Raw genomic sequence first — 25,516 nt, 5'->3', positions numbered from 1 at the left:
AGGTGGGCCATGGGGACAGCTGGAAGGGGACATGGAGCCAGGCCCTCTCTCGCCCCAGCCTGGAGCCTCACCTCCTTCCCCACTTTGCTTGGGCTCATCTTTCTCTGTTTATGCCACTCCTACCACCAGTCAACACATCTTCATCCAAGGCCACAGGAGTGGCACGTCCGAGGGCTTCCAGAGACGAGTGGGGATTGGACAGTGGAAGGGGGACAGGGAAGGGGGAGCATCTGGAGGCCCAGATTGTACTGGGGAGAGGGAGTGATGAGGCCCCCAGGCTGAATCCAAGGCTTGTTTGGGGGGGAGGGACCCTGGATGCCTGGAAGGCCTGACTAGGGAGTTTGGACTCTGTCTGGTGGACAGTGGGGAGCCCCTGGGGGCGATGGAGCAGGGAATGGCATTCGTTTATTGCTCAGTCCATTTATTTCACTTCTGCTCCTTTGTTCTCGCAGGACTGTTTTCTTCTCTGTTTCTCCAAAGACAATAAACCCTTTTCTCTGCTCTTCAGTCCCTTCTCTTGATCTGATCCCTGCTCACCTCATCCCACATACCCACACTCTGTTCTTGGCTCCCTCTGCTCAGCCATCCTGGCCTGTTCCCTCTGCCCTGCTTCTGTTTGGCTTTCCCTCCTCTCCCTGGTCCCTGACCCACCTTCCCTGGGGCAGAGCTTGGGTGGAGTTGGACTTGAGGGGGAAGGGATATGGGCATGGTGGGACCATATGGTGGGAACAAGTGTAATGGTGACCGAGACAGGAGGACACCCTCTGTTCTGACATACCCTACACCCTTCAGGGAACAATAGTGGAGCTGAGGCTCATTAGGAGGAGCTTACTTCCTATCCGTCTAAGATAAATGAGAGTGATGGGCCTTTGTTTTCTTGTTATTAAATTGAGCAGAAAGGGATATTTAACCAGATGGAAATCAGACTGTAGACAACTACTGCTCTCTTTTGTCTCCTTTCAAATATCCATCCATCCATCCATCCATCCATCCATCCATCCATCCATGTGTCTGTCCATCCGTCCGTCCGTCCATTCATCCGTCCGTCCATCCATTCATCCATCCATGTATCCATCCATCCATCCATCCATCCATCCATCCATCCATCCATGTATTCATCCATCCATGTATTCATCCATCCATGCATCCATCCATCCATGTATTCATCCATCCGTCCATGCATCCATCCATCCATCTATCCATGTATCCATCCATCCATCCATCCATCCATCCATCCATCCATCCATCCATTCATTTACCCATCCATCCATGCATCCATCTGCCCATCCATCCATCTACCCATCTATATCTATCCATCCATCTATCCATGCATGCATTCATCCATTCGTGCATTATACTCATCCATGCATCTGTTCTATCTATGCATTCATCCATGTATTCATCAAATATTTATTGAGCACCTATATTAGATGCTTTACATTAATTCTTACAGAAGTTCTCCAAGATGGACATTATTGGGAGGATACTGGGACCCCATGAAGTTAAGTTGCTGAAGGTCATGAATACAGTAAGCAACAGATCTGGGATTCAGTTGTACCTGCTTCAAAACACATGCTCTTAGTGTGGAATCAAACAGCCTCTCTTGGTGTCTTCAGTGCCTAGTTCTGAGCGTGGAACATGCTCGCTGTGCTGCCGAATGCATGGGCAGGCTGAGATTCTGGAACGCTGGAGTTCTAAGTTCTGTTCCAGTTGCATCCTGGGGTGGGAGGCAATGCTGGGCTTCTAGTCTTATTGGCATTTGCCACCTACAACCTAATGTTGCCATAAACACCCCTGGAATGGAGGCTTCTTCATCCCATAACTGGCACATTCTTCCTTCTTCTCTCCATCTTACCAGCTCTGCTTCTGAGGGAGGTCTTACCTCCCACAAGTGGGAGACTTCTGGGTACGCCCTTGGCTGCTGCTTCCAGCTTCCCAGTCTCTCCAGTGACTGGGCTCTCACACGCCTGCTTCTCCACAGGATGGCAGCCCCCATTTCACTCTGTCCCCTTTACCGCCCCGTCCCCTTTACTGCCATTTCTTTCTAAGCAGAGCTGGATGCTCATTTCAGGTCAAAACTGCCTCCTCGGACCTCACTGGCCAAGACGGGGTGTGAGTACAGACTGCTTACTGGGCGGCGACCCCAGGAAGCACCGATAGGGACAGCGGGTAGACTAGTGAGACCGGAGGGAAGGAAGCCAGTGCGATGTGCTAGGGACAGTGACTGCTGTGGGCACTGCAGCCCAGTCTCCTTGGGGACCTCTGTAGACTGAGCTTTAGTGTTACCTGCAGGGGGCGGGGTGAGGGCGCAGGGTGGTTATTCACTTGCTCCCCTTACTATTTGGCTAAGGGGTGCAGGGGGAGGACAGGGTGCCGCCTCCCTTGGCTCTGGCATCATTGCAGGTGCTGGCAGCTGGAAGGCTCAGGTGGGCTGGCTGTGCGTACCCAGGGGTGTGGCCCTGCCAGCCTCTGCCGCACTCACTGACCCCCTGCCTGGTGGTCCGGCTGGTCCCTTGGCTTGTGGCTCTGTCAAGCCTTTCCCCACACCTCCCTTCTCTCCGTGCCTATGGAGCCGCACCCCCACCTCCCCTGGGCAGACCCTTCCCACAGGGGCCTATCACCACATTCAGTGTTCACAGCTCCTTAAGGAGCACCTACTGTGTGCCAAGTGCCACAGAGAAAAAGAGGAAGCTGTCAGGCTCCCTCCAGGCGTTCACTGTGGAGGAAAGGGACCCAGCGTGAATGTCCTCACCCTGTGCCAGACACTGGCAGCCCTTCCCAGGCCCTGTCCGAGCAGGTGGGCCTGTGTGGCGCCTCCTCTCCTAGAAGGGGGCAGACATGCGAGGTAGCGCAGAGCCTGGAGCTGCCTTCCAGCCCCTCCCAGCTCCAGCCAGTTTCCCAGGACTGTGACTGTCGTGGTTTTTCTGACTTCCTTTTCCCCTGCCTCTTCCCTTCCTGGGCCCACTAGCTCCACGGCCGCCTTTTAGCCATCGGTACTGAGCCTTCTAGTGCCCTCCCTCCGTGTCTCTATGGGGAAGAGGATGCAATTCATGGACAGTGAGGCGTCACCCTTCTTTGTCCCTGGTGGAGGCTCTGCCTGGTACCTGCTTCTCGGAGAGGGGTGTCCTCCCTCTGGACTGCCCCCTCCCCCAGGCTCCCGCTGCACAGCCCCATGCCTGGGGGCCCAGGGCATGGAAAGAGCTAAGAGCAGGAAGTGGAGTGTACTAGGCTGGTGTGGGGATGGCGAAGGGCAGGCAACAGGCCCAGGGCAGGTGCTGCCCAGGGTGGTCCCTTCACTGAAAACTCACTGGGCTACACAGGCAGGATGCCAAGGCCGGGGCCCTTTGACTCATCTCTTCAGCCACCAGCCATAGCCTTTCCCCTTGGAGGTGTTTACTGTTCAGCCAGGTCTGGTCAGGGTACGTGTGCTAGGGTGGCGGGCAGGAGTGTGTCTGCCTCTGCTGGCCAACCTCATTATCTTTGACGTCCTGCCCCTTCGGGCCAGTGCCATCTATCCCCCAGCCTCTGGACAGGGCGGGCCCTGGCGGAGCGCACAGCCACCTGGTACCTGCCCCACTGGGAGCCATGTGGGTGTGAGGGCCGGGAGGGGGGCAGGGATGATTTGCACAGGGACTGAGAGGTGGAGCTGATGCGGAGGCTCTCTGTTGGAGTCTCAGGTTGAGGCCTCAGCATCTTTGATCGGGGAGCAGTGAGTAGAAGGCAGCTGCCTGGGGAGGGGGGGCTGGGGAGGAGGAGGTCTGGAGATGCGGAGATGGAGATGCCAGATCAAGAAAGGGGAGAGCGGAGTTGCTGATGCTCCTCCCCACCCAACATGCACAAAACCCAGGGTGCTCATTCCTCTCTGCCCCTCTGCCTGGCCAAGGGCACAGTGTTTGTTCCTTGTGGAGTTTAAGGACAGAAAAAAGGGGGAGGGTGCGTGTGCATTTTGAGAGGAAGGCTGTGCTGTTTCTCTCACACCTTGAGGGGAGTAGGTGTGGGTGGAGCTGCAGCTGGGGAGGCCCTTCCTCCTGTTGCGGGGAGGTTGGTTTTAGAGCAGTCTCCTCCCACTTCCCCGTGGGGGAGGGAGGTGTCAACAGAGTACCTGGGCCGGGCAGGAGCAAACCCGCGTTCTGGGGCTGGGCCAGCGGCCTGACTGGGGAAGGAAGAGCTGGGTGGGTGAGGGCTGGGATAGGACCCAGGCGAGCAAGCTGCTGGGTTTTGTGCCCCTAGTGACTGTCCCCAGAAGCCCAGCTCATGGGCAGGGCGGGGAAGAGACTCGGCCATAGGTGCGTGTAGTGAGGGAGAAGTCTGCGGTTATCCAGAGGCCTCTGCCTGCGCTGGCCACCCTGTCCTGCCCCCACCAGGCGTGAGTCAGACCGAAAGCAGAAGCTGCCAGACATTGCGCAGGGTGAAGCGAGGCAGAACCAACTGTGCTATTTTGGAACCTGGTTAATTCCCCCGCGTCTCCCCACCTCCCTTCTCTCAGGGCTCCCGTCCCCTCCTGATCACCAGCACTTTGCCTTCCCAAGTGGACAGTTAGGACAGGACTTGATTTCCCCTAGAATGTATGGGGGTGCGTAAGGCCCCTCTCCGGCCGGACCTCCCCCGCCCTGGCCAAGAGAACTGGCTCCCAGGGAACCAGCCTTCTGGGAGGTCGGGAGGGCAGTGCCCCCTCCCGGTGGGAACTGGCAGGCCGGGCAGCCCTGGCAGGATGGTCACCGGCTGCGCACGGGCTCCCCTCCCCCTGTCAGCACTCTCAGGCCAGCTGTCAGCCGCCTCTCCCAGGGGTGTTAGCTGACAGCAGCTTCAGGTGGGAGCCTCTCCCGGCAGCGACTCTCAAAGGGTTGGGAGGGATTTCCGGACCCAGGGGGCAGATATTTTGGGGCCAAGGGCCTTTCCAGAACCCATGACATCACATACCCTGCAGCAGCCTCAACTGATCCCCCTTGTCCATGGTTCTTTCTTGGGCCTCCGAGGCCTGCCTGAGGCTCTGGCCCCACATTTTGGGGTTTCCTTGGAACCCACATGAGCCTGGGGCTCCTGGCAGTCCAGCCTACGGTGGTGAACGAGGTCAGTGGGGCGTGTGTTTCGGAACTGAAGATGGGGCATAGCTGTCACCCTTCTGGGGGTAGGGTGATGGGGTCTCTGCCCCCCTGCAGCTGTGTGGTCAGGGAGAGGGGGGTCTCTGCTCTGGTCTGTGTGAGCGTGTGTGGGAGACGGGCACGGCCTCCACTGTGTGTTGCTGCCTCTCAGGGGGACTCTGAGGTCCGAGTTCCACCCTGCTCCTTACCCCCCAGCAACCTGGGGTGGTTGGTTTCATGTATGAAGTGGGTAGGTCAGCTGGCATGTTGCAGGTGACCAATTAAGATGTGGGTCCTTGCCCGGCCGGTGTGGTTCAGTGGTTGAGCGTCCACCCAGGCACCAAGAGGTTGCTGGTTCGATTCCCGGGCAGGGCACATGCCCAGGTTGTGGGCCTGATCCCCAGTGGGGGCATGCAGGAGGCGGCCAATCGATGTTCTCTCTCATCGATGTTTCTATCTTTCTCTCCCTCTCCTTCCTCTCTCTCTAAAATCAATAAAGAAAAATTTTTTTTTAAAAGTGGGTCCTTGTCAACCTCAAGTGGACAGGACCTGTGTTTCTTATTGGTCAGACTTCAAAGGCCCTCTCCCATCTAAACTCCTTCCAGATCGACGCTGTCACGAAGCCAGGGGACTAGCACTCTCCCACCACCTCCGAGGTGCCAGGCCCCTCGCCCACTTCAGCTCCTTGACCCCCGCACCTACTCTGAGGGAGAGTCATCCTGTTTACAAATGGGGAAACTGAGGCTCTGAGCGGTTAAGTAGCTGTCCCCAATCACACAGCTGGTAAGCGGCAAAGCCAGACGAACTCGGGTGTGTCAGCATCCAGACCACTTTCCACTAAACCCAACTGTGGGCCTGAAAGCAGACTGAGGAGGACCACGTGCGGCTGAGGGGTGGGTGAGGGCGTGGGCCACAGCTGTCAGGGAACTGCAGGGGCAGCCCTGGCTGGTTCTGGGTGGGGGTGGGTGGTGCATGGGGGGAAGGAGGGACTGAATGGAGACTATGCTGGAGGAGGCTAGAGCTGAGTGGGACCCCTCCTGCTCCACCTTCCTAGCCCAGGGCCCCTCCATAGTGGGCGGAAGGCCTCCTCACCCGCCTACTCAGGCCCTCTCCAGACGGACTCCCGCCGGGCGCTGCGCGCTGCTGTGCTCCCCGCGGGGAGCCTGGCGGGCAGAGGTGGGTGTTCAGACTCCCTGGCCAGGTGCCTAGCTCCACTGCCTACCAGCTGTGTGGCCCGGGCGAGTTGTCAGCCCCTCGGAGTTTCAGCTGCTCTCTGCCTGGTGCATGCAACCTTGCTGGTTGGTACGCAGAGAGAAGAGAGAACAGGCCACCTCTGTTAACTTAGTGCAACTGTTCCTGCTCATAGACGTTTTATCCGCCGTCCTTTCCCCTCCCTTCTTCCGGTGTCTTCTTTTATTTAGCGAAGCCTGGATTCTCCAGTGATAAAGAGGTTGTTTCAAAGTGCTCAGAGGCTGCCTGGCCGGTGTGGCTCAGTGGTTGAGCGTCGACCCACGCACCCAGAGGTTGCCGGTTCAATTCCTGGTCAGGACACCTGCCCAGGTTGTGGGCCCGATCCCCAGTGGGGGGCGTGCAGGAGGTGGCCAATCAATGTTTCTATCTCTCCCTCTCCCTTCCTCTCTCTCCAAAAATCAATAAAGAAAGGAAAAAAAAGTGTTCAGAGGCGGATTAAACTTCAAAAGGGAGCCAAACCGTATGAGTTCATTTGCAGTGTCCAAGCCACAGGGAAACGAGAGGCTGTGGCGGGTGGGATGCAGGTGCGGGGGGAGAGGAGGCAGAGGCAGGCACCAGTGGGCCCGTGGGCGGGGCCTGGCAGGGAGGGCTGGGGCGGCGGCTTTGGTACTGGGGTGGGGTTTGGAGTGAACCCTCGAGTGGGCGCTGTGTGCTCCTCTGTGCCCCTTCCGCCTGCGTCCTCACACTCGGAGGCGACCAGCCTCCCTGTCCAAGCAGCAGATGGAAATGCAAAGGTTGGGTCCCTACGGCTGCCGCAAGAATCCATCTCCCTGGGTCTTCCCTGTGGGCCTGGTTTCCTCCCCTGCGCTGGAGCTGGGCGAGACCTGGGCTTCCATTCCCACTGCTGTGTTCTTGCAGTGTGACCTTGGGCAGGTCACTTAAAAATTTTTTTAAAAAATATGTTTTTATTGATTTTAGAGAGAGGAAGGGAGAGGGAAAGCGAGAGAAACATCGATCAGTTGCCTCCTGTATGCATCCCGACCGACCAAACCCACAACCCGGGCACGTGCCCTGACCGGGAATCGAACTGGCGACCCTTCAGTGCACAGGGTGATGCCCAGCCAACTGAGCCACTTCTGAGCCAACTGACCACTTCTTGAGTTTGGTTTTCTCATCTGCCAGAGGTGCTGTTTGCCCCGTGAGGTGTTTGCGGAGGACCCGTGAGACCTGGCAGTCGGTTGTGGGGACCAGTGCCTGGTCTGTGGCGGGGACTCGGGGAGGGTTTGCTGCAGGAGAGAATGGCTGGTAGCTGGGCAGCTTAGGGTCATTGGACAAGCAGCCTCTGAGGGTCCTGAGTCTCCTTCTGGGAAGTCTCAGGGGTGGGGTTGGGGGGACTCTGGAAGAAGAAAGCTGATTGCTCTGGAAGCTTCTTTGCACCTGGGGAGACTGGTGGGTGGCCAGGAAACAGAGAACAAAGCAGTGTGGACGCAGGCAGGATGCCCAAGTGCACCGGGTGTCCAGGTGGGGGTGCAGGGGAGCAAGGGAAAGAGACCTTTCAGCCCCGTTGCCCCACTTCAATGCAGGAGAAGGGCAGCTGCCCACTGAGGGGCAGGGTGAGGGGTCTGGTGCGCGCGCGCGTGTGTGTGTGCGCGCGCGCGCGTGTGTGTGTGTGTGTGTGTGTGTGTGAGAGAGAGAGAGAGAGAGAGAGAGGGAGAGAGAGACCGCTCGTGTGGCTGGGCCTTATCTATGCATATCACAGGGGTGGACACCCCAGGACCTTCCTGGTTTCTCTCTGCACGCTTTCCTCAGCTACATGTCCCCCTGCCCCACTGTCCTGCAAAGCCAGTGACAGTCCTCCCAGGGCTGGCCTCGTGCCAGAGTCTAGCTAGATTCTATGGTGCGGGATGGGCTCCTCTCTGCTCTGGGATTGCCTCTGAAGCTGCCCCCTTTGCTGCATAATTGCCCTGCTTTGCCCTGGGCCCACAGGCCTACCAGCCAGGAGGTGCCAGCCCCCCCCTTTCCCGTGGGATTGAGCTGGGACGTGTGGCCGACGGGCCTGAGCCGAGGGCACTGGAGGCCTCTCCGCAGGCTGGGAGCTCCTGTGGCTTCCCTTCACCTCCCGTCTCCTTCCTTTCCCTCGTCCCCACCTCCTGCTCCTTCAACAGAGATTCAAAATCAGCCTGACTGCACTCCCGACCCCAGCCCTGCGGCGTCCTGCTCTGGGTCCTGGGGAGGAGGCGCTCTGTGTGGTGCAGTGGGGTGTGCCCTGGGTTTGAGTCTTGTCTGCTTCACCCTTTGGCACCTTAGCTCCCTCCTGTCATTCACTGTTTGTTCCCGGGCTGTTAGTCACAGATGGGTTGATCAGCCTGCGCCGGAGTGCTCCCACTTGGCAGAGTGACTCTGTTGCAGAAAGACGAGAGGACCACCTCCCGCACGATAGCCTTTGTGTCTGCCCGAGGTCAGGTGACACTCGGCCATGGCGATGGGGGTCAGACCGAGGGTCCCTCTGGGAGGGGGTCCAGGGGGGAGCTTTCCAGGGTAGTGGGAATACGCTCCATCCACGTGATTACACGCAGGTGCTGACCTGTAAAAACCCATCGAGCTGCACACTCCAAATCTGTGCATTTTGCTGAGATAATTATACTCAATAAAAAGGAAAAAGGCCAAAATGTTAAAATGAAAATGTTACAAGCATGTACCATAGACCTCCTTCCTGCTCATACCAAATACCTTCCAGTCAAACACTGCACGCTTACCAGGGACAAGGGTGACTTCCATTCGCTCTTCTTAATACTGGAAGGAGCCACTGCTGCCTTTCATGACCTCTAGGGAACCGCCGGGCCAGGTACTAGAACAGCCACCTGCCTTAGTGAGTACCTCCCGGTGTGGGCACTGTGCTGCGTGTCTGCTCACCATCTCTTAGGTGGGCGCCATTGTTCACTGCCTGTCCCACAGCACTGCTGTGGATTATGTGATCTATAGCTTTGGGAAAACATAAAAAAACAAAAAACCTTTTAAAACCCAAGGCAGCCCAGCCAGTGTGGCTTGGTGGATTGAGCGTCACCCCATGAACTGAGAGGTCCCAGTTTGATTCCCTGTCAGGGCACATGCCCGGGTTTCGGGCTCCGTCCCCGGTAGGGGGCGTGCAGGAGGCAGCTGATTGATGTTTCTCCCTCTCTCTCTAAAAAGTCAACAAAAACAAACAAACAAACCAAAAAACCCCCAAGGCATTTGGAGATGAAGCAAAAAGCGTGACCAATAATGAAAAGCTGGCCAAGGCCACCATGCCCTGTCCTATAAGGAGAGACAGAGCTGGGGTTACTACTAGACTGCTGGGGCCTTGACTGTGTGTGTGTGTGTGTGTGTGTGTGTGTGAGAGAGAGAGAGAGAGAGAGAGAGAGAATGTATGGATGGGGCCCTTTCTCAAAAACTCATGAGAAATGGAAGAGGCTGGTCCAGAGATGCCTGGTGGGCATGGACAGAGCGACCGTGAACAGGCAGCTCTGTGGGAGGGCGGCCCCACTTGACTGATGGAAAGACTGAGGCTCAGACATTGATCAGGCTCAAGGACTTGGTGGCAAGTTCCCATGGCCTCCTGTGGGCAGGACTGCTGACTCCTGGGAATCTTATGACGCCTCCCTAACTCTCTTTGGCTCTGACCCAACTGATGCCCCCAGGCCCTGCAGGGACCTGTGACCACCTTGGTAATTTGAATGGCTCTGTCCCAGGGACTGTGTGACATTCCTGTTCTGTTTCCTCGTTCATCAGGCCTTCCCTTGCGGCTCCTGTGCCAGAGGGGCTCAGAAAACAAGGCAGCCCCATCCCTGGACTCTCTCTGTTCCCTTCCCAAGGCTGAAACCTTCCCCAGGAGGTCACGGGGTCCCTCCCCCTGCCTCCGGGAGCCTGGGCGCCCCTGCAGAAGGCCTTCCTCTGGTGGCCGGTTCGATTTCCCTCCGCCACACGGTGCAGTTCCCACACAACTGGCAGATTGTAACAGACGGGATCAGGAGACAACGTCTTCCGACCACAGAGGCACAGAACGTAATAAATGGCTTAAACAGGCGGCCTGGCCTCTGGGCTCGCACGCTTTGTTGTTTCAGCCGCCAGACATGTGTTTTTCTGGGAATACCGGAAACCATCTCTGCCCTTTGAGGAAGGGTAGAGCTTTGTGTTGAGGGAGTCCAGGCCGTTCATGGTCCTAGGCCCCTCTGGCCCCTGGGCTGGATGAAAGGGATCAGAGGGCAGCTGAAGCTCTTTGATTGCAGGGGGCTTCTTCAGTGGGGACCCCTAAAACAAAATGTGGCACCCCCTACCAAGTGCAGGACCGAGGCCAGACTCTAAGCCTGAGGGTTTTGGGTGGTGGGAGCTAGACTGGCAGGGTCCAGCCTGGTACTCATTAGCTCTGTGACCTTTGGCAGTGCCGACCTCTCTGTTTTCTCATCTGGGGAGGTGGGGAGGGTAGCGCTGGTACTCAGCGCATGAAATAACTGTATAGTTAAGTAAGGTGCTGGGAACAATACCTGGCACGTGGCAAGTACTCCATGAGCATTAGCTACTAGTATACATATTGTTCCCAATTAGAAAGACATACATGATCATTGTAGAAAAAGAACATTCCCAAAGTAAAAAGAAATAAAAAACCCCCCCTCACAACTGCATCATCCAAAGAATCAGTCGTGTTTTATGTATTTCTCCGGAGAGGCTTTTCGGCACACATTTGTCCGTGCGGATGGTTGGGTCCCATGTGCAGTTTGTATCCTACGTTCTGTCGCTGGACGCATCCCACGCTGCTTGTTGTGAACGTGGTTCTCGGCAGGAGGGACGCACCGCGCTTCCCCACGTGTCCTGGTCTGCACCCTGAGACTGTGTTATCTTTCTCCGTTTAATGTGATGGGCAGCCCTGTGAAGAAACCCTCTCTGCCTGCGGCATTGCTCCCTGAAGGCACTGATGCATGTGGCCAGGCTGCTTTCCCGAAGGGGGTGCCCCAGCTACACCTGGCAGTTGTGTTGAAGCTGCCTGGTCCCAAAGGAATTTTAAGGTCACAGGCGCACTCGGGTGGGAGGGTCATTTGTGCAACTCTTCTTTTAAATGATTTAAGGTCTTCCCTCTTATGTAATTTTTTTTAATGAAAGTATAACACAGAAAATAAATTGTGAGTGAGTAGCTGAATATATTTTTATGAACTTGACACTCCCGTGTCCCCAACACTCACATCGAATAACAGGACATTCCTAGCCCACCTCCCCAGGCTGTCCCATGCCATGTCCCAGTCACTCCCGCAGTGGTAACCAGGATCCTGACTGGTTTCCAGTTGTTTCACCCATTGTGGACTTTCTAAACGGTGCCCATGCTGTACGCATTTTGTGTCTGGCTGCTTTGGATCAGCATCGAGTCTATGAGAGTCACCTGAAGTGTGTGTGGTGGCAGCGGGTTTATGTTCCTCGTGAGTAGCATTCCAGTGTTTGGACGGACCACACTTCTTGGCGTTTTTCTGCTGATGGGCACATGGGTGTGTTCCAGTGTGGGCCACTGTCCGTAACCCTGCTGTGGCTGGTCTGGTGCGCGTCCCCTGCGGGACACGTGGATGCTTTTCTGCCGGCCATCGGTCAGGGACGGAATTGCTGACTCATGGCGTGTGTGTATTTTCTGCTTGCTGCTCCAACTTTTCAAGGAGCACCTGGAAGGCAGAAACCCCCGGGGCAGTTCAGTATCGGAAGGGACCCGCCTCAGCTAAGAGCAGGGTGAGGGGCATGAAGCTGTGGTCTCTGAAGGCTCTTGTCTGGGGCTGGATGGAAACTGAGATAAGCCTGGTGGCCAGTCACTGTCCTTGGCCAGGGCCCTCAGCTGGCCTCACAGCCATGGCACTGAGCAGGGCAGGGCTTGGGCCAGGCTCCAGGTAGACGTGGGGGAACCTCAACTTTGGACATGATTGGAAGCAGCTTAGGCCCTTTCCTTTGTTTTATTTATTTATTGTTTAATCCTCCTCTGAGGATATTTTTCCATTGATTTTCAGATGGAGTTGGAGGGAGGGAGCGAGAGAGAGACATCGATGTGAGAGAGACACATCGACTGGTTGCCTCCTGCGTCACCCAAACCAGAGCTGGGGATCGAACCGCAACCGAGATACATGCCCTTGACTGGAATCGAACCTGTGACTCTTTGGTCTGTGGGTGGACACTCCACCCACTGAGCCAGACCAGCCAGGGCTCTTTCCTTTGTTTGAAAAGAATCACATAAATAGCATATATTCGCATTCTAAGAATAAGTGATTCGAAAATGGAATAAGAAACTATAAAAAAACCCTTTTACCATTCCCCACTCCCCTTCCCAGGGGGAACCACTCTGAATAGTTTGGGGTGTTGGGGAAGCTCAGAATAGTGGATACAGAGTGGGGGCTGTGAACCAGTCTGCCTGGACCAAATTTCTATTCTGCTGCTTCTCAGCTGTGAAACCTTGGGCAAGTTACTTGACCTCTCTGTGCCCCCGTGTCTCCCTGGACACTGGGGGCAGTGACAGCAGCCACCTCATAGGGTTGTAGAGGACAGATGAGCTGGTGTGTGAAAAGCACGGCCCTGATCCAGGCGGGACTCAAGCAGCATTCTGATCCCTTGATCTGCTCTGCACATTGCCCACTTCCTGCCCAAGTGGCCCAAGGCTGCACCTTTCATTCCGCAGGTTGCTTTTTCCACTCAGTGCTGTATCTGAGATCTTTTTCCTGTGTCAGAGACTTTTCTGTTCTGGGGCCCTTTCTCCTTGTCTGTCCCGCAAGGGGGGGGGGGGCAGCGATTTCTCCCTGTCTTTCCTCTTCCTCTGTCCACATCTTCCTTCAGGAGAGGTCCGCTCGGCTACTCGTACTGAGGTGTAAGGACTGATGAGAGGCCCACGCACCTGCTGGTACGAAACCTGCTCTGGGCAGAGGCGCGCAGTCTCGGGAGGCAGCCCAGCAGCCACCTGTTACCCGTGCCTGGGCCTGTCCCAGGGCCCTGCTGCCCCTCCACAGCCCTGCGGACAACGGAGCAGGGACTGAGGTCTCAGCTGAGGAGCGTTCTGATCACTCACTCACTGTCTCCGCGGATCCTCACAACAGTCCGATGAGGAGCTGATGTTACTGGCTCCATTTACCACGGAGAAAACCATTACTGGCTCCATTTACCAAGCACAGAGAGGTTAAGTGGCTTTCCCAAAGTCACCCAGCCAGTCTGGGCAGAGCAGGGGCTTCAGCCGACTCTGTTGGACTGCGAAGCTCATTTGGGTCACAGCTAAGCTAGAACCCGGAGTCAGCTTAGTGCAGAGGTAGGGGTGAGGGGAAGCTCTGGGTAAACAGTGGCAGGAAGTGGCCTGTGGGTTCTGAGGTGCGGAAGGGACCTGCCTCAGCTAACAGCAGTATGAGGGGCACTGAAACTTCAGGCCCGGCTACATTTGCCACGCAACTGGGCAGGGCCAGGAATTCTCTGGGGCAGCAGAGCCCCTGGTCCCCTCAGGAGGCGGGTGTGACCTGAGGTGGGGGCAGGGAGAAGGTTCTTCAGGGAAACACCCCAGCTCCAGTGTCCGCGTGTAGTGGGCACTCAGGGCCCCTGGTGTGACTAAGGACATGCATGGTGGACCCTCTCCAGGCCTGGTGGGTCTGGAGGTCAGATGGTGGGAGGGGTCCGGGAGCATTTTTGTTTGTTTGTTTGACTTTTTTGTTTGTTTGTTTGTTTTTTTATCCTCACCCGAGGACATTTTTCCATTTTTTGTACAGATAGAGTGGGAGGGAGAGAGAGGAAGGGAGAGAGAGTGAGAAACATCGACGTGAAGGGACACATCGAGTGGCTGCCACCTGCACGACCAACCAGGGCCGGGTACAAACTGCAACCGAAGTACATGCCCTTAGCGGGAACCGAACCCGGGTCTCTCTGGACCGCAGGCCGACGCTCTAACCGCTGAGCCAAACTGGCCAGGGCTGTTTGACTTTTTTATTGAATTATGGGGGTGACATTGGTTAATGAAATTATACAGGTTGCAGGCGTACGATTCTGTAGAACATCGTCTGTGTATTGTACGGTGTGCTCACCACGTCCGGACATTTGGGCTCCCCTGTGTCCCTCCTCACGGACTTCCCGCCAAGACCAGGCAGCGGGAGACTGCGGGCGGCCCTCAGGCTCTGAGTGGCGGTGTACCTGGGGGGCGGTTAGCATGCCCACTGTCTCTCCGGGACCCCTCGGATCCCATGAAGTCCCTCCTGCGGGCCAGGGGAGGAGGCCAGGACTCTGCAGGGAGCAGATCTGGGGTCGGTGACAGCTTTGACGATGGACCGCTGAGCCACCTGTCAGGGGGTGGGGGCCGGACAGGCTGAGACCACCCACAGCCTTTGATGCAGGGACCCCGCATGGTTCCCAGTCTCCCATATCCTGTCCCAGGAAGCGCGCACAGACCTCGAGGGTGGTGGCACGGGGAGTCCTGCGTCCGCTGACACGTGAGCAGACAAGGCTGCGGCAGCCAGCACCGGCTGAGCGGCCCGGTGGGTCTCCTCGGGCAGAGCCAGCTCTGGCCCAGCCCTTTGTCAGAGAAACAAGGGGCTCCTTCTCCCCCACTCTCCCCGTGCCGGCTGGCACTGCCAGGCCCAGTCTCCTGCCCCCAGAGCCAACTGAAGTGAGATTGTTCCTGAGACGGGGGGCTCCCCAGCACTGCTGTGTGAGTGTGGGTGCAGCTGTGAGGGGGTGGCTGGGGTCAGAGCCGTGGGACTGGTGTGTGAGGTGGACAGTGGGGTCACAGACAGGCTGCCCCTCTGTCAGGGCACAGGACAGGGGCGGAGGCTGCAGCTGTGTTCTTGCTACAGGACAGACAGGATGTCTGCCCCTCTTTCCTTGGGGACTGCCCTGTTGGGAGCTGGGCAGAGACCCCTGGGGCTGAGGCAGCCCCTTCACTGATCCCTGGCCAAGGACGGTGGTGCGGGAGGGCCACTGAGGGCTCACACATGGGGGGGGGGGGTGCTGTCCCTCTTTATAGGGAAGCAGCTGTGGTGGTAGGTGGAGCCTGGGTTGGGGGTCAGCTGACCTGGGCTCCATTCCTGGCCCTGGATCAACCAGCTCTGCAACCGGGACAAGCTGCTTCCCAGGTCTGCATGGGGACATGGTGGTCTCCAGACACCCCACGCCCAGCATGGGCCAGGGGGCCAGACACCCTGGGATTGGGGCTCAGCCTCTGTCCTTACGAAGGCTCCTCGACCTCCCTGTGCCTCTTTCCCTTCTCTGTGCAAGGGGACTACCAACCCAGAGCGCCTCGCAGGGCGCTGCACGGGAAGGCTCTGCTCTGTGCCCAGCACACAGCAAGCGCTCGACGACGCAGGTGATTCCTACCCCGTGAGCCAGGGACTCTCACGGAGTCTTGGCCAATACCTTCCGCTCATGCTTATGTGTGGTGTCTGGCATTTGACGGAATCTGTCAGCCTGTGCTGCTTTCCTTCGCCATCTGCAGAGGTCTCGGGCTCATTTTTAGGCCCCTGGCTGCAGCTCTGGCCTCTGGTCTGCCCAGCAGCTGACGCTGCCAGTCTGCCTGTCCATGGCTCACCCGCTTAGCCTCCCAAGTGCCATGTGCTGCTCAAGACACATTATTTTTATTGAACAGTCTCACTAATCTTCTAAAGTAGAAACTTTACAGATGAGGTAACTGAGGCTCGGAGAGGTTATGTGACTTGCCTAAGGTCACACAGCAAAGAAGCAGCCTGCCCTGTTTGATAGCATTTGCTTAACCATGAAGACATGCTGCCTCTTGCAAAATCCCTGGAACCGGCCCCTCCGGCCCCTGCCAGGATGTTTGGAGTCTGGGCACCCGCAGGAGCCCTGCACCTTTCAGAGATTCCCAGCCCTTCCCAGCTGGGAAGGACCTCAGAAATCACCTGGTCCAACCCTGTCATACTGTGCACAGGTATATGGAGGCTCAGCGAGGGGGAGGGATGAGACCAGGGTTAGTGAGCTAGAGACAGATGGGCCCAGCTGCAGGACTCATTCTGTCCTGTCCTCCGTCCTTGCAGACTGGGCCTGGAGGCCTTAGTCCCCCTGTCCCACCTGATCCCATCAAAGGTCAGGCTGCCGTCTGGCAGGTGAGAAGCCCACGCAGCCCTAGCAGCACCCGGTGCCCGAAGCGCCCGTCCCTGCACAGGTCCTAACGGCCCGTGGACCTGCCTTTCTCGCACTGCTCTGTGGCCTCCACGCGCTCAGGGACCAGAGTCGATGTGCTGCTGTCTGGACAGTGCCTGGCTCATAAATAGCAAATGTCCCCGCACACATTGATAAGCGTCTGCCCTCACAGGCCCTGGGCTAGAGGCCAAAGGGACAACAGGGAGCAAGACAGACAAAATGCCTGCCCTCGGGCAGTTCGCATTCTTGGTAAGAAAGAGATAGACAGTGAATGAAAGAACTAAGCAAAAATGCATAATATTTAAGATGACAATAGGTGATAAGGAGAAACATAAAAGAGGTGGAGATTTTGTCATTTTAAATAGGGTGGTCATGGAAAGTCTGTGTGGTGATGCTTATGAGACTTGCAGAAGATGAAGGAAGGAGCCACTGTGGTATCTGGTGAAAGGGCATCCCAGGCAGAGGGAAGAGCACGTGCAAAGGCCCTGAGGTGGGCTTGGGGTGGCCAGCGCAGGTGGAGCAGGGGAGTAAGAGGGTTTGGGGTCAGGGGCTCCACAAGATGGCCACAGAGTCTAGAGGTCCTTTTCTGGTAAGGACTTTGGCTTTTACTGGTGAAGGGGGAGCCATGGCAAGTTCTGAGCAGAGGGAGGGGCAGGATCTGACTTAAGTTTTAACAGGATCCCTCTAATTACTGAGTTGTGAGTAAAATATTGTGAAACAAGAAAAGGGGGGTGTTGGAACATGAGGCGGCTCCTTTAGGAAGCCAGGTAGTGGTGACAGCAAGGATGTATGTGAGGTCGGATCTGACAGGACCATGTGACACGAGAGAAAGAGGAGTGAGGTGGACGTCACCTTTGGGGGCTGACCGACTGCCCTGTGCAAAGCAGAGGGACCAGGAGACTGCGTTTTGGTCTCAGCTGTGTCACTCACTTGCTCGGTGACCTTGGGCAAATCCCTTCCCTTCTCTGGGCCTCAGAGCCTTCGGGTGCATCCCTCTTGTCTCGGCCCTTTCCCAAGCCCCAGGGCCCCGGACAGGACACGAGCCTCACCGACCTGTCCCCCCGCCCACAGGACAGCGCCAGCAGCCGCCATGGCGTCGCGCATCGGGCTGCGCATGCAGCTCATGCGGGAGCAGGCGCAGCAGGAGGAGCAGCGGGAGCGCATGCAGCAGCAGGCCGTCATGCATTACATGCAGCAGCAGCAGCAGCAGCAGCAGCAGCTGGGGGCGCCGCCCACCCAGGCCATCAGCACCCCCGTCCACTTCCAGTCTCCACCCCCCGTGCCTGGGGAGGTGCTGAAGGTAGGGCCTGCTCGGGCCTGTCCCCTCCTGCCCTGGTCCTAGGACACACTGCGACCCTTGCCTTCTCCCCTCCCAGGTTCAGTCCTACCTGGAGAACCCCACCTCCTACCACCTGCAGCAGTCCCGGGACCAGAAGGTGCGGGAGTACCTGTCCGAGACCTACGGGAACAAGTTTGCTGCCCACATCAGCCCTGCCCAGGGCTCCCCGAAGCCCCTGCCAGCCGCCTCCCCAGGGGTGCGGGCCGGCCATGTGGTGTCCTCCTCAGCGGGCAACAGTGCGCCCAACAGCCCCATGGCCATGCTGCACATTGGCTCCAACCCCGAGAGGGAGGTGAGTGAGGAGCTGGCCAGAGCTGCCACCAACACAACGTGCTGTGCTCCGGGGACTCCTGTCTAATGGAGGAGGCAAGATGCTGTCCTCGGGGAGCCCAGCCTGAGGGGACATGGCCCCGTCCTCAGGGAGCCAGTCTGAGGGGACATGGGCCCGTCCTCAGGGAGCCCAGCCTGAGGGGGACACGGCCCCATCCTCGGGGAGCCCAGTCTGAGGGGACACGGCCCCATCCTCGGGGAGCCCAGTCTGAGGGGACACGGCCCCGTCCTCAGGGAGCCCAGGCTGAGGGGGACTCATACAGGAGAGCTCAGCACACCTGCAAAGCCAGGGGCCGACAGCAGGTATATAAAGTAATCTCCCTGGGCAACTTGTCTCCTTGGGAGGAGAACTGCCCTGGGCCTTGGGGCCTGTGGGACCTGGACAGTTCATCCTCTCTGGGCCTGGTTCCTTCTCCCTCAGATGAGCGGGCTGAGTAAGGCGGGCTTTAGGGTGCCTTCAGGTCAGTGGCTGGCCAGGCCCCTCCCCGCCCTCTCCTGGTGGGCCCTCCCAGGCAGACCTTTCTCTTTCAGTTTGACGTCATCGACAACATCATGTGTCTGGACGACGTTCTGGGCTTCATCAACCCTGAATCTCAGATGCCCAACACGGTATGCTGGATGGGGTGGCTGGGGCAGGATGGGGGCAGAGGGGGACAGAGAGGGGCAGAGGGGGCGAAGGGGGGCAGAGGTCCTGCACGGCTGGGTCCGGAGAGAACCTGGAATGGGGTTGCCTCCATCAGATCATGTACTGAGGGCCCCGGGCCCAGGAGAGTCATGGGCCCAGAAGGCCAGGCCTCCGCCTGTACGCCCAATGGGGCTTTAGCAGGGAGAGGTGCCTGGGCAGGGGAGGAAGTCTTCCTTGGTGGGTGGGGCAGGAGGCAGGTGCTGGGCCTCAGCAGGGGGGTGGGGAGACCATTTCTGGAGGGCAGCAGTGTGGCCACAGCAGGGCCCAGAGCTGGTGAGTTTTTTTGGGAGCTGGGGCTCCCCTCCTCTACTGACCTTGTGGTCCAGTGGGCATAGCCTGTGTCCCCACTCCAGGGTGAGTGACACGGACGGCTTTGTCCCCTTCCTCCAGCAGCCTCTGGCAGCTGGACGCTCTCTGGGCCTCCTGGGCAGAGGGGCGGTGGCGGGGGAAGGAGCCAGCCTAGGAATCAAGAGGCCTGGCTTCTGGCTTTGACTTTGACCTTGGGAAGTCTCTTAACTGTTCTGAGCTGGTTCTCAGCTGCAGAATAGGGACGATACCTTCTCCTCACAGGACTGGGGGAAGATTAGATAAGGCAAGCGACTGGGGCTAACATTACACAAAGGTGACTGGTATTTGCACTGAGCAGGTGGAATTGTGGGTGTCCCCACCCCGTTTTTGGAAGTCCTGAACTTCAGCTATTTACTCTTGCCCCTTGGGCCTGAGCCTGTTACCCCGATCCTGGCCCCAGCCCATGCCACCATAGAGGGAACCCCAGTTCTCACAGTGGGGAATCAGGGAGTCACTCCTAAATCCCCAGTGCCCTGTGACATTGTCCAGGGCCAGCTGGGTCGGAAACCTCTGCCAGCTGGGCATCCAGGTCTAGGAACAGAGAGAGGGCGGGGGGGAGGAGAGGGGGCACAAGGGTCCGGTCCCTTTCGGGGTTCTGTGTGCCCTGGAGGGTGCCTGAGTACCGGGTAGGGTTCTGGACCTGTGGTTTGCTCAGTATGTTTCTGTGACAGGAGCTAGGGAGGTCTTTCCAGAGCTCAAATCTACCTGTCGGGCACCTGTTTAAACCCCCACTGGCTGCCCAGCCCCAAATCCCAGGGTCTTTGCAAACTGAACCCAGCACCGCTGGCTCCAGCTGGCCTCCTGCACAGCCCCAGCCCCACCGCACTGCACTCCGGCAGGTCAGGTCCGCGGGCAGGTCCCGGCGGCCCTCCAGCTCCCTTCTTTGTGCAGCTCCTCCTCACCTCCCTGTAGAGGTCTTCCTCACAGCTCTGGGGGACACCTTCCAGATCAGGTGCCCCGCCCCTGCGTCCTAATGCCTGGGGCACAGTCCCCTCCCAGCAGTGCTGGCCCAGGGCTGTCCTCGAGGGCCCAGCTGCCCGAACTCATGGGCCTGCATCCCGCTCACTCCACTCTGCAGACTTTCGGGTGGAATCGCTGGCTGAGGCCCAGGGCGCACCGACATCCCTGGTGCTGGCAGCAGGCCCGGGAGACACCGGCAGCTTCCCTCCATGTCCTGGGCATGGCTGTGCCTGGAACCATGGGCCCTGGGGAGGACCCCTCAGAGCGAGGGCTGCTCACCGGGGCCCTCTCTCCACCTCGTCCCACAGCTGCCGCTGTCCAGCAGCCACCTGAACGTGTACAGTGGTGACCCTCAGGTCACAGCCTCCCTGGTGGGTGTCACCAGCAGCTCCTGCCCAGCCGACCTGACCCAGAAGCGTGAGCTTACAGGTACCACCTACCTGCCTCCCTGTGTCCTGCCCCCCTCCCCCTCCCTTCCTCCCAGCTCCTCCCTGCTTCTCTCCTGGCCTCCAGATGCCGAGAGCCGGGCCCTGGCCAAGGAGCGGCAGAAGAAGGACAATCACAACCTAAGTGAGTCCCCCCACCCTGCCTCCCTCTTTGCCCAGGTTCTAGGAAGCTTCCCTGCCCAGGCCTTTGGCGGGCCTGGGCCAGATTCAGACTGCCCTGTTCTCGAGGGGGCGGGAGAGGGGCTCCCGGGGAGTCGTCACGAAATCCCCCGCACTTCCGAGTGAATGAGTTTCTCAGATTATTTTCTTTGGGGTGTGGAACCTGGGAACTCCTGGAAGGAGTTCTGGGCATTAGGGGCGTCCTAACCCAGGCAGCTTGGCCTGCTAGCAGCTCCCCCAGGGCGGGTTCTGCCTCCCCACAGAGCCCCTTGACTCTGCCTGGCTTGCACCCTCACCCCATAGAATTCCCATTCCTTTGGGTACCCATTACTTCCCAGAAGGGCCAAGGCACCCTTCCTTGGGCTGGGCCCTTCTCCCCAGGTGGGGTACTCATGCCTCTAATTGCTCCCTCCGGAATTTGTTACCTTTAGTTGAAAGGAGACGGAGGTTCAACATTAATGACCGCATCAAGGAGTTGGGAATGCTGATCCCCAAGGCCAACGACCTGTGAGCCGGGTTCTGGAGGAGGGACGGGAGAAGGTGGAACGACCAGCCCATGCCAGTTGCCGGGGGAGCGGGGCGAGGATCCCTTGATTGCTGCCTCTTAAGAGCGCCTCAGCCGTTCGGGAAAGAAGGCCCCTCCTTGACCAAATCAGGAAACTCAAGACAGATGAGCAGCTGTTCTGGAAGGAGGCTGGTCAGGGCAGCTTCCCGGAGGAGGAGCCAGGCTGGGAAAGTTTCTTGAGGACAGTGGACTGGTGCAGACGTGGTCCAGGGGTAGGGGCAGGGAGGGTCAAGGCCAGGTGTGGGTTTTGTTGGCAGCAAGGGAAGGCCCCGGGAAAGAGGCTGTTCTGAATTGCTTGGTTCCACGGGATTAGTGAGGTGGCGGCGGCGACGAAGTCACATGGGGGCCTGTTCTGTACACATGGAGCTCGGCCTCATCCACAGACCGGGGTGGCTGGGTCTGGGGTTTGTGGGCAAAGTTGGGACAGGCGACATTAGCTTCTGAAACCGAAGCAGGGCTTTATTTCCACCCACCGGGTGCCTGGCAGATCCTCGGCCCTCCATGTGTGCGCCTCTGATTGTGCTGTCCTGCAGGGACGTGCGCTGGAACAAGGGCACCATCCTCAAGGCCTCTGTGGACTACATCCGGAGGATGCAGAAGGACCTGCAGAAGTCCCGCGAGCTTGAGAACCACTCTCGGCGCCTGGAGATGACCAACAAGCAGCTCTGGCTCCGAATCCAGGTCTGGCCCCTGCACTTGGACTTCTTGGGTAGCTGTGACTCCTGACCCCTGGCCTGGCTCTTGACCTCAGGGGCGGTGCTTACACTGAAGTCATGGGAATTATGTCATGAGAAGGCACGATGTATCAGTCAGGATGTTATTGTTTGGTAACAAGCATTCCCAGCAACTTTAAGCAGCAAATAGCAGCTGGAGTTTCTGTTCTGTGAGACTTGCATTCTGGGACCCAGGGCGATCGACAGGTACATATGGAGATCACTCCTTTTTTAAAAAAAAACTTCACCCGAGGATATTTTTCCATTATCTTCAGGTAGAGTAGGAGGGAGGAAGTGGGCGGGGAGGAGAGAGAGAGAGAAACATCGACATGGGAGAGACATAGCAACTGGCTGCCTCCCAAACAACCCTGACCAGGGCCGGGGACCAAGCCGCAACCAAGGTACATGCCCTTGACCAGAATTGAACTCGAGACTGGTCCGTGGGCCGACGCTCTAACCACTGAGCAAAATTGGCCAGGGCTAGAGCTCGCTCTTAAAGCCATGTTACTCTTCAGATGACACTTGACACTTCTGCATATATTTTCTTGATCAATGCAAGTACATGTCTACATCTAACCTCAGGGGGCGGGAGTGCAAGCCCACCGCGTGTGCAAGGCACAGAGCCGGAGCTGCTGGTGGATGTCGCTGAGGCTCACCATGGGAGGCAAACTGAAGAACAAAGGCTTGGGAGTCACCGGGAACCGCGGGGTCTAGTCTAGCCCTGGCTCTGTGTTGAGGGCCTCTGTGCTCTTTGGGCCTGAGGCTGGTCATCTGTATAAAGGGCGGTTGGACTGATGCGTTTAAATATTCCTATTTCTCTTTCTCTTTCTCATAGTAGACACTGTAATTTACATTACAACCAGCACACACAGCCACACTCAAAGTGAAAGATCAAAGTTTCATCAAAGAACCTTCATCCTTAATAGATGCAATGCATTCTGGTAATTTCTAGTCTAGTCTAGTCTAGGCAAGTCTGTTTCAATTAAGGAAAATAGAGAGAGCTGGTCAAGACTCACTAACAGGTTTTACTGCCCACTAACAAGTTGCGACTTATAGTTTGACAAAACACTGGTCTAGACTCTAGAGCTCCCCTATGCCGAGACATTTTGTGGTCTTGGTGGCACAGGGGAAGGGGTCCGGGGCGGCTGGGGCCCGTGGGTGCGTGCCCTTAGCCCTCTGTCTGCCTGCCCGCAGGAGCTGGAGATGCAGGCCCGAGTGCACGGCCTGCCCACCACCTCCCCGTCCGGCATGAACATGGCTGAGCTGGCCCAGCAGGTGGTGAAGCAGGAGCTGCCCAGCGAGGAGGGCCCTGGGGAGGCCCTGCTGTTGGGGGCCGAGGTCCCTGATGCCGAGTCACTGCCCGCTCTGCCCCCCCATGCCCCAATGCCCCCGCCAGCCCAGCCACCCCAGCCACCATCCCCATTCCACCATCTGGACTTAAGCCACAGCCTGAGCTTTGGGGGCGGGGGCGATGAAGGGCCCCCAGGCTACCCTGAAGCTCTGGGGCCGGAGCATGGTTCCCTGTTCCCCAACTTGTCCAAGAAGGACCTGGACCTCATGCTCCTGGACAACTCACTGCTGCCATTAGCCTCCGACCCCCTCTTCTCCACCATGTCCCCCGAGGCCTCCAAGGCCAGCAGCCGCAGGAGCAGCTTCAGCATGGAGGAGGGCGATGTGCTGTGACCCTGGGGGCCGGCAGGCCTGGGGGCTGGGAGGGCCAGGGCCGCCTCCCGCCCCACTGCAGGCTGCACTTGTGTGTGAAGTAGCCACCTGCCCTGCCTCACCTCCCTGTCGGCCCCTTGTTTGGACTTAGTGCCCGCTTGGCAGCCCGTGGGGCAGGGGAAGCCCTCACCCGGCCAGTGCTCCCCAGGGGCCCTCCTGAGGGGCTGGGCAGGAACAGGTCTCCAGCCGGGCTCCTGGGGTGTGTGTGCTGGAGGTAAGAAGAGAGCCGGAGGGTCCTGTCTTCTGAGCCTGCTCTCCCCACCCCCACCAATGAAGGAGCAGGGGGTTCAGGAAGTTCCTTCTCTGAAGCAGTGACTGGTCCAGGGGGTGCCCAGGCCTGCTTGTCTGCGACTCAGATGGCAACAAGCCGCCCTCCAGCCTGGCTGTCCCCCTCACACAGGTGGGGTGCCCCCAGCCCCCCTTTGGTGCTAACAGCTCTCCACCAGGTGGTGTGAGGGCAGGGGTGGCCGGCAGAGGGGGCGCTGGGTTCAGGTTGGTGTGGGGTCACTGCTGGAAGAGCAGCTCCCCTCCAGGCTCCCACTTTGTGCCTTTAGTAAACACTGTGCTTTATACTCCTTTGTCCTGTCTCTTTGAGGGGGTCTGGGGCTGACGGAAAAGAGCAGGATTCAATCCAGCGGGCTCCTTTCTGGATAGTTTGAATGCCCCAGTGGGGGTCAGGGTACGGGGATACAGAGAGGAGGGAACAAGCCCATCACTTGGTTCCCCCCAGCTCCCCGGCCCTGCCCCTGGGAACAGGCGGTACAGCTAGCTTCACTCCGGGCTTGGTGCTGGTGGGGGCATTGTCTCTCCTCGTGGCCACAAGATGGCGCTGCAGCCACGCTGGTCTCACACCCTCAGAGCCGGCTGGATGACGTGGGGACTAGGCTGCTGGTAAACCAAGTCTACTGTTCCGTCTACGGCCATACCACCCTGAACGCGCCCGATCTCGTCTGATCTCGGAAGCTAAGCAGGGTCGGGCCTGGTTAGTACTTGGATGGGAGCCCAAGTCTACTGTTCCTAGCTGCTGCTTCGGACACCCTTGGCCCAGGCTACCACTGGCTGGGGTGGGGGGCATGTTTCTCCTGCTCCCCACCCCCACTTTTAGTGGTGACCTCTCCAAATTCTTCCCCCTCCCTTGGCGGGCTCAGATCAGTCTGGAGAAGCAGGCAGCGCCGCCCCTCTGCTGGCTGACATAGTGTCTCTAGCTGACATAGTGTCCCTAGTAAAGAGGGGCTGTGTTCTTCTATGGGTTTGGGGACCGAGGACCCACGTGAACTGGTTTGGAAGGAGGCAGGCATATAGGACATGGGGTGGAGCCACGGACACGCTCCTACTCCCTGCTCTGGCCAGAGGGTGAGGCCCTGGCAAATCTTTTCCTCTCTCTGGGCTTCAGTTCCCCACCCCACGGTGTCTCCCAAGGGCTTCTGCCCCCCACCCTGGGACGGCGTGACCTCGCCCAGGATGGGTACACGGGCTTGTGGCAGCAAGGGGTGGGGTGGCAGCTTCTTGAGCCCCAGGTGTCCGGGGGGAGTGAGGAGAGGGTCTTTTGGGGTTTTGCCTAGTTCTCCCTCCACTTCCCAGTCCTTCAGGCAGAGATCAAAGTAGATTCCTCCTCGTGGGGCCCTGAGCGGCTGAAAGGGCCTAATTTAAAAATAAGAAAATGCCAGGGTGAAAACGGCTAAGAGGGCAATTCCCTCTGCGCAGAGCAGGAGATCAGACCGACGCTGGAGCAGTTAGTGCGCCAGGGCAGGACAGGAAGGGGCGTGGGCAGTGCTGGCCCTGGGCTGGCAGCCGCGGGGTCTCGAGGTCAGGTCGAGCCTAGATGACTTTGTGGAGTTTGAGCCGGCCGGGGACCTGC

The 25,516-nt window shown here is 58.2% G+C and overlaps 1 protein-coding gene across 2 annotated transcripts in view; it reads left to right on the top strand.

Moving 5' to 3' along the window:
- TFEB (transcription factor EB) overlaps window positions 1-24,275 on the top strand; it is a 47,301-nt gene extending 23,026 nt beyond the window's left edge. For both annotated transcript variants that reach the window (XM_036248118.1, XM_036248117.1), the window contains exons 2-9: window positions 17,463-17,691; window positions 17,768-18,022; window positions 18,592-18,669; window positions 20,362-20,482; window positions 20,567-20,623; window positions 21,090-21,165; window positions 21,757-21,904; window positions 23,131-24,275. In XM_036248118.1, coding sequence (XP_036104011.1) covers window positions 17,482-17,691; window positions 17,768-18,022; window positions 18,592-18,669; window positions 20,362-20,482; window positions 20,567-20,623; window positions 21,090-21,165; window positions 21,757-21,904; window positions 23,131-23,619 — 1,434 coding nt within the window. In that variant the 5' untranslated portion in view covers window positions 17,463-17,481 and the 3' untranslated portion in view covers window positions 23,620-24,275. The remainder of the gene's footprint in view (window positions 1-17,462; window positions 17,692-17,767; window positions 18,023-18,591; window positions 18,670-20,361; window positions 20,483-20,566; window positions 20,624-21,089; window positions 21,166-21,756; window positions 21,905-23,130) is intronic.
- Window positions 24,276-25,516: the final 1,241 nt, after the last annotated feature.

The sequence above is a fragment of the Molossus molossus genome, unplaced genomic scaffold (assembly GCF_014108415.1).
Source record: "Molossus molossus isolate mMolMol1 unplaced genomic scaffold, mMolMol1.p scaffold_m16_p_8, whole genome shotgun sequence".
Taxonomy (NCBI): Eukaryota; Metazoa; Chordata; class Mammalia; order Chiroptera; family Molossidae; genus Molossus; species Molossus molossus.
Note: the sequence above shows the minus strand (reverse complement) of the source record. Positions and strands in the feature narration are given on the sequence as shown.